An 8,346-nucleotide genomic window follows, 5' to 3' on the forward strand; every position below is an offset into this window, starting at 1 on the left:
CAAGTAGTGTTTGTTGAAATGAAAACCAACATGATCAATCGTGGTTGCAGGGGCTGGGGGGAGAGGAACACAAGAGGATGCTGGGGGCTACCCCCACACCTTCCTAGGGCAATGGATTGGCAACAGAACCCTGGAAGCCTCAGAACTGACGCCCTCTGCAGAATCCTACTCCTGCCTTTCACTCCATGTTCATTTTGTAGGTCTCACAGGGGTCGTGCTGCTCCTGGTCCTGGCCATCATGTATGTCTTCGCCTCCCACCACTTCCGGCGCCACAGCTTCCGGGGCTTCTGGCTGACCCACCACCTCTACATCCTGCTCTACGTCCTGGTGAGGGCTTTTGGCTATAAGCCAGGCTGGTGGGATTTCCAGGGAGGCCATGAAGTTTGACACATCAGTTATCCAGCCCCTTAGTCATTTCAAATACCCTCTTAACTTCTCCATCTCTTAATAGATGGAGATGAGGCTCCATATGCAGCACTTGCAAGTTAGACTCCCTGGCATGGGTTTTGCAGTAGCAGTTGTACCAGGTTGTTCTACATTCCTTGCAGACACCCCCACCATTTCTGCTCAGCCAGCATTTCCCCACTTTGGGTGGCTGGTTTGGGATCCTGGGTGGAATGCCTACATTAAAGGAGCATCACCTTTTTTTTTTTTTTTTTTTTAAGAGACACTTATCTTAAATGTCTTCTGTCACTTTTGTTCTGACCCTGTTTTCTGAGGTGTTAGCCACCCCGCCCAGCTAAGTGCTACCTGTAAAGTTAATGAACTTGCTCAAAATGTCTTCCCTTGGACTGCTGATAAAATGGATTTTTAGGAATCCACCTTTCCCCTTTCCTCCTTAACCTGGGCTCCTGCTCCCTTCCTTCATATTCCCTCCTTCTCTTCTTCCCTTGCAACTATTCCCTGGGTTCGTCATCAGCATCTGGTTAGTTCCAGAACTGACCCTGATCTGTGTTTCTCTGTCATCACTCAGTTTGGCCTGACTTCTTGAAAGACATTTCCCCAGAGGGCACCCCATGGGCCTTGCTGAAAAGCTATGCCAATTTCTGAGACCCACGATAGCTTGTCCATCAGCATTCGAGAAGCACAGAGGCCATGCCCTCTCTATCACCTGGCTCCAGGCAGAACTGTACACAGTTCTGGAACAAAAGGAGAGAGTCCACATTGCCTGGGTCAGACTGGTCCCTGTGGCTGGTCCTTCCTCCTCCCAGGTACACTGCTGTCTTCATTGCTAGGTAGATGGGCCTGTTTCCATTTTGCCTGAGGCTCAGCACTTCATGGTTCTGAAAATGACAACCCAGCCTTGCCTTAGAATGCTTCTTAGAATTAATGATGTTGTTTCCAAAGAAATCGCTCCCTTCTTTGGAAGGTGTGGCTATTTGATCTCTCCCTCCCCCACCTTCCCAACAATGGGTGGAGACCTTGTATGGGGTGATACTGTTTCTGGTAGAGATGGAGATGGTCTCGTTCCTGGTGATAAAGCAGCCACTTTGAACTGACTCAAAAGTGGCCGATCTGGATCTTGGAGACAAGGTCATCTTTTGGTTTTTCTCTGGATTTTAAGAATTGCTGTGGTTCAGAGACACCCTCTTGCCAGCAGCGGCATGAATAGCTCAGAAAAGTGCAGGCCCCTCTGTTGAGCAGTCCTATCCTGGCAGTGTAGGAGCATCTCCCTTGGGGGAAGCCAAGACTAAAGCACCCACTGCCTTCCCATTTAAACCAGAAATGACCACATGACTTCAGCAGGTAAATAGCCACAAGTAAAGGACCCCAATGTAAAATAGACTGCAAGGAAAGAATGTCTAGGCTTCTGATTCAAGCTGAAAAGGGCAGGGCTTGCACAACCAAATGGGCTGTTCTCCAGGCTCTTCAGCCAACCATGAGTCTGCAGCAGCTCTGTGGTTTCAAAGTAAAGCCAACACAAAATGGGGCATATAAACAGAGGAGTATGAGGTCACCAAACATTGTTCTTAGTCTGGTTGGATGCTCAGAAGGCCTTGGGGGTGGGGTGTGGGCTCTGTAGTGAAAGAGGAAGCGCCCAGAGAGGTTTAAGTTAGTCCTGTGGGCAAAGGTTCCAGAATTGAAGGCTCAGCTAGGGGAAAGGAGAACAGAATGAGGAACCAGAGTTCAATTTCAGAAATATCTATTGAGGGTCTTTTATGTACTTGCTCTGTACAGGAGAGGTAGAGGGTACCGCTAAGCTCTGCCCGTCGGAACTTAGGATCTGCTTAGGAATTAAGCAGCACGCACGTAAAATGATCAAAATGAACACACAGGGTTATTTGCTGAGTGTTTCAAACAGTAAGTGGAGCTCATTGAAGGAAGTTTTATTTAGGTCAGACTGGTTAGGGAAGACTTTAGGGAGCTGGGCCTTGGGCCAAGTCTTAAGGAGAGATAAGGCAGAGTTTGACAGGGCAGATTGGAAACTCAAGAGCATTCACCCGTAGAAGAAGAAGGGCATGAAGACAGGTGCAGAGGTGGGACTGATGATAGAATATTCCGGCGGCAGAGAAGACATGTCTGGCTGTGGATGGCCAAGTAGCATTAGGTGGTAGTAAGACATGCTGGACCTGTGCTGACTGCAGCTGAGGCCACACCATATGGGAGAGCATAGGAAGAGCAGAGCAGACAGTGAGGAAATCGGGCTTGGGCAACACATAGGATTGGGGTAGGGAAAGGAAGGAAGAGCATAGAGGAGATGGGAAGAGGGAGAACCAGTAGAATATTGTAGCAGAAGTAGCAGGAGGGGACAGTTACCAGTGTCTCGGGCTACCAAGGGAAGAGCAAATGTGAAAGGAGACTTTGGGTTTGGCCACTCTGGGGGCCGGTGAGGCCTCAGAGAGCAGTCCTGAGGAGAGGTGGAGTGGGGAGCCAGACCGACCTAGATCCAGGACCCAGAAAATTGGAGGATGGAGTCAAGGAGTGTCAGAACATATTAGGCCATTATTAGGGAATGGACTGGAGCTGGACAATACCTGTTGGTTATTTCAAAGAAAAGAGGGACTGGTTAGGTGTTCTTAGTCTCCGAAGGGTGAGGATAAATTGGAGAAACTCCTTTCAATGACACAACAGTTTTTGGCACTCAAAAACTGTTGTTTTTGAGTTGCTTACTGTATGCCAGGCAGAAACTGCTAGGAGCTGAGAATATACTGCCAAACAAAATGGAGACAGACCCTACTCCTGTAGTGCAGTGGGGAAAACAATAAGCAAGTCAATGAATGAAGAAACAAAATTGTTGTGGACAATTGCTCTGAAGGGAGTTAACAGGGAGATGTGACAAAGGAATGAGGAAGACTCAGGAGGTGGCTTTTCTGCTGTCACATGAAAAATGAGCTGGAGCTAGCCTTGGGGAGAAGGAAGGAAAGGGTGTTCCGTGAGAGGGAACAGCAAGTGCAAAGGTTCTAAAGCAGAAAGGACTTGCCACATATGAAGAACAGGGAGGGGGAAAACCCTGGCAGGCAGAGGCCAGAGCACCACAGGGCCTTGTAATGCAATGGGAAGTTCACTAAAGATTTTCAAGCTGGTGATGACATGATAAAATGAACTTTAAAAAGTCACACTGGCTGCCTCGAAGAGGATGGAGCACAGTGGGAGAAGGCTGGTTAGGAAGTTACTGCACAAGTGCAGGTGAGAGGTGGTATAGCTTGGTCTAGGATGGCACACCAGGGACATGCAAATAGGCTCATTCATCAGGAATGTCTGGAGGACGGGGCTGGGAGTGGTTAGGCTTTGGAGCCTGGAATGGGGATAGCACACAGTGGGGAGTGCATGTACCTGTTGGAGTGAATGTAGGGGTCTAAGGCCTGAGCTGGCCTCAGACTCTGTTGAAGGTGCGCTGCACCTGAGCCATACTCTTTGCTCTATCCAGCTTATCATCCACGGCAGCTTTGCTCTGATCCAGCTGCCCCGTTTCCACATTTTCTTTCTGGTCCCGGCACTAATCTATGGTGGGGACAAGCTGGTGAGCCTGAGTCGGAAGAAGGTGGAGATCAGCGTGGTGAAGGCGGAGCTGCTGCCTTCAGGTACCAGCCCAGAGGCTATCAGGGGACCAGCTTGGTGGTACTGAAGAAGCTTACAGGGCAGAGTTGGGACCTTGCAGTCTCCTGGCTTGGCCCAAGGGAATTGGCAGGGACTCTGGGGTGGCAAGAAAGAGGTAAGAGATGCTTTTAGCCCGGGGACCTGAGCCTCTCAGGAGCATTCCTGGCCAGGCTACACCTTGCCCTGTTGACCACCAGCCCCATGCTGCCTATGCTGACATGTCCAAAGGAAGTAATGGTTTCTGATGGTGGGAGGCTTCCCATTATATTCTACAAGCAAGCTGAGGCTACAGGTGGGGGGACTCTCTGGAGGCTATATCGTTGCTGGCTTCAGGACAGCAACCCTCCTTCCTCAGGAGTGACCCACCTGCGGTTCCAGCGACCCCAAGGCTTTGAGTACAAATCAGGTCAGTGGGTGCGGATCGCCTGCCTGGCTCTGGGAACCACCGAGTACCACCCTTTCACACTGACTTCTGCGCCCCATGAGGACACGCTCAGCCTGCACATCCGGGCAGCTGGGCCCTGGACCACTCGCCTCAGAGAGATCTACTCACCTCCGACGAGCGACAGTTGTGCCAGATACCCAAAGGTACCCAGGCCCTGGCCAGATGTACCACATGTTCCCACATCCCCTTAGCCTTGGCCCTGCCGTGCCAGACTCCCCACCATGTTCGTCATCATCCAGAGACTGGCTGTCCCAGTTAATGCCACAAGCCCTGATTGTCCCCCTCATGCCATAAACCTCTCTGCCTTTCCCTACTTCCTACTTCTGCCTTCAAAACTATGGTGGAGGCTGAACTTAACTCAAACCCCCTCTCTTCCCTGCAGCTGTACCTCGATGGGCCATTTGGAGAGGGCCACCAGGAATGGCATAAGTTTGAGGTGTCAGTACTGGTGGGAGGGGGCATTGGGGTCACCCCCTTTGCCTCCATCCTCAAAGACCTGGTCTTCAAGTCATCAGTTAGCTGCCAGGTGTTCTGTAAGAAGGTGAGTGCCCCTCTTCCAACCAGGCCATGGCCCCTTGCTCCCTATCACTATCCATCTGACCTCCCTGATCTGGGCAAGGCCAAATGGGCCTGACCCCGGGGGCAGGGGTGGGGGGGGGTCAGGATATCCCTAGATCCTAAAGGAAGGTTTGCCTGGTTTACACAGATACTTCCCAGTTATGGGACACCCCACAGAGAAGATACACTGTTGGGTTGGTAGAGGGAAAGGCACGTTTTGGGTGGGGCATAGGTGAAACTGGCTCTGAGGAGGGGAGGTGGCAAGACAGGGCTGGTGGGCCAGGTTTACTCCAGAAACACAGCCCAGGCCCTCAGGCCCCCTCCACAGTGGGTCCCTTCACCCCAGCCTGGCCCTGGTGGCAGGCCCCTGCTTGTCTCTTTGGGCCTGGCAGATGAGTCAGGGGCACAGGAATGTGACGGGCAGAGGCCCAACCTATATGCCGTCAGCATTTAGAGGATGACAGACAGCTCCCTCCTTTTCTGTCCCTGCCAGCTGTGCCTCTGTTCCTTAACCCACACAGTCCCACACCTCCCCATGAGAAGAGAGAGGTGGGTCTTCTTGGTCTCTCTCTGAGCCTGTTCCCAAGCTCCTGGCATCCAGTTGGGAAATCCCTGAGGCGTTTCTGTGACACGCCACTTAGCAGGCCTCTCCCTCTGGGTAGTTTGTAGGTGGGGATCGTTGTAGCCTAAGCCATCCCTTGCCCCCCACCCAAGCTGTGTGGGGAGAGGCACAAGCTGGCCGAGACCACAAGAGTTCTATTGGTGTGGAGATCCCTGAGATATAGGGAGCCTGAGGTGACCTGGATCTTAACCTTCAGCCATGTGTCCCCAGATCTACTTCATTTGGGTGACGCGAACCCAGCGGCAGTTCGAGTGGCTGGCTGACATCATCCGGGAGGTGGAGGAGAATGACCACCGGGACCTGGTGTCGGTGCATATCTATATCACCCAGCTGGCTGAGAAGTTTGACCTCAGGACCACCATGCTGGTATGTCAGGGACAGCCAGCCCAGGTGGCTCAGTGGGTATATGGGTTGGCAGTTAAGGCAGGATGATCAGGGCAGGTGGGTGAATACCAGGCTCAGCTGGCAGGAGGCACAGAGCTGGTGGCCTTGATTCTCAGTATCCAGCTTCTTTCCCACCCCAGCCTCTGTCTCCGGAGTTGCAGCTGACTTGGGGCTAGACCCTTTCTCTGATTGTCCTTAACTTGGCCTGTCCCTGTGCCCCCAGTACATCTGTGAGCGGCACTTCCAGAAGGTGCTGAACCGGAGTCTGTTCACGGGTCTGCGCTCTATCACCCACTTTGGCCGTCCCCCCTTCGAGCCCTTCTTCAACTCCCTGCAGGAGGTCCACCCACAGGTCAGTCTCACCAAATTCTTTTTCTCTACACCGTTATCATCTGGGGTCTGAGCAGAGCTCCTAGCTCTGCTCCATCAGGAAAGGAACTGACTTCTGCTGAGATCCCACCCCCTGAGAGATGGTGGAGTAATAAAATGGAAAAGGAGAGGGGTGGAAATGGAAAAGTGAGGAGACAGGTGACAGGGACTTGCCACCTTTGAAGTTATGATGCCTTGTCCAGAAGGAGGAACTCAATAATTGAGCTAGTCCTCACCATACACACAGAGCTCCCCTTACCATTACTAGAGAGCCAGCCCTCACACAGGACACTGAGCTAATCTTCACCTTGAACTTTGTGCTAGCCAGTACTCCCATCAGCACTGGACTAGGGAGCCTCACCGAGACACCAAGCTGTCCCTCACCTTGAGTCTGGCTTCTATTAGAAAACTGATCTGGCACTGGAAGCTGGTAAAGGCCTTGGAGCCAGTAGAGAATTCAGGACTATCAAAATTGGGCTCAACTGGTAAATATTAAGCCAGCCCTCACCACGCATGGTAGGAAGCAAACTTTATCAGGAACACAGAGTGAACCCTCATCGAGGATTCTTGCTGGTCTTGAATGTGAACGTGGAGCTAGCCTTCCCTCTGAAGAGCCCTCACTTACATCTACATCTCCCAACAGGTTCGAAAGATTGGGGTGTTTAGCTGTGGCCCCCCTGGCATGACAAAGAATGTGGAAAAGGCCTGTCAGCTCATTAATAAGCAAGACCGGACTCATTTCTCCCACCACTATGAGAACTTCTAGGCCTCGTGGCTAGGGGCTTCACCCTCTGCTGAGCTGACAGATGTTTGGGCTGCATCTCATCTTGGTACCTTCTGTTTCTGGTTCCCTCAGCCTTCTCCCCATCCGCACCTCTTGACTTTGGTCCAGGTGGCCATGGTCAGTCACTCCATGTGGGTTCAGGAACCCACATGCCTAGAATGTGTCAGCCTGGAGAAGTGGTAGGCACTGTGTGGGGACTAGTGGGGAGTTTTTATTGTTTTGGGGCAAAGTGACACCTCTTCTTGCAAACTAAGACAAAAACTCAAAGGACAGGTGTTAACGAGTGTGTGTGTTTGTGGGTGTGTGTGGGTGCGTGCGCACGTGAGTACACGTGCCTAAGGATGAACCAGGAGCACAGATGCTGGCATCTTAGAACTCCTCCCTCAACTTCCTCTCCTCTGGGCTCCCCAGTGACAAAAAAAGGCTGGTAAATGCTTTGGAGGGGGTAGAGGCTGGATCCACGAGAGCATATTATAGGGACCCCTTCTGCATCTGAGCCTAACAGCACAATTGACCTTCTCTCAAATTCTTATATATGTACTGTGATTAGAACCTGGCTTAATAAGTACTCCTCAACCCTTCTCTCCTCTTCTAGTTCCGATTGTGTCCTTTACAAATAAATCACTTTTCTGCTCTCAGTATTTCTTTATTGTGCCCCAGGGCTCAGTAAGTATTGTAGTGGCAGTGGAAGTCACTCACTAAGGCTGGTCCAGACACTCTGAGCTTGCCAGAATCCACTGAATAAAGGATGCTGCCCACAACCAAGTGTGGGTGTCCAACTGGACACCCCTTTCCCTGATCAGGGGTGCCCTTCCTGACACCCGAGGCCTCAAGGTAGTGTAAGAAACACGCAGGTCCTCAGGTAACTAGACGACAGCAAGGAGACAGATGAGCACCGCCCAACTTCTGTGGGCCTCTCTTCTCATCTGTAAAATGACTGGAAACCCTCCAGGTCTGCTTAAAGACAGGCTGCCCTCTGTGAGGGAATTTCTGAAGCAATGCCCAATTTCAGCTGTCCCCACAGAATTCTTATAGGAGATCACATTTCGATAAAACAGCGACTAGATGAGAAAATCCAAGATCCTACACTGCCCTCCCAGGGGTGTGCGCGGCCGGGCGGGCCGCCTGTCAGCGAGCCCCGGGGG

General features: G+C 51.7%; 1 protein-coding gene across 2 annotated transcripts in view; it reads left to right on the forward strand.

The window, feature by feature from the left end:
- DUOX1 (dual oxidase 1) overlaps positions 1 to 7,832 on the forward strand; it is a 28,712-nt gene extending 20,880 nt beyond the window's left edge. For both annotated transcript variants that reach the window (XM_037502403.2, XM_037502402.1), the window contains 7 exons: positions 201 to 328; positions 3,870 to 4,023; positions 4,395 to 4,627; positions 4,867 to 5,025; positions 5,875 to 6,030; positions 6,272 to 6,400; positions 7,061 to 7,832. In XM_037502403.2, the coding sequence (XP_037358300.1) occupies positions 201 to 328; positions 3,870 to 4,023; positions 4,395 to 4,627; positions 4,867 to 5,025; positions 5,875 to 6,030; positions 6,272 to 6,400; positions 7,061 to 7,183 (1,082 nt within the window). In that variant the 3' untranslated portion in view covers positions 7,184 to 7,832. The remainder of the gene's footprint in view (positions 1 to 200; positions 329 to 3,869; positions 4,024 to 4,394; positions 4,628 to 4,866; positions 5,026 to 5,874; positions 6,031 to 6,271; positions 6,401 to 7,060) is intronic.
- Positions 7,833 to 8,346: the final 514 nt, after the last annotated feature.

The sequence above is a fragment of the Talpa occidentalis genome, unplaced genomic scaffold (assembly GCF_014898055.3).
Source record: "Talpa occidentalis isolate TD23 unplaced genomic scaffold, MPIMG_talOcc4v2.1 talOcc4.11, whole genome shotgun sequence".
In the NCBI taxonomy this organism is placed as follows: domain Eukaryota; kingdom Metazoa; phylum Chordata; class Mammalia; order Eulipotyphla; family Talpidae; genus Talpa; species Talpa occidentalis.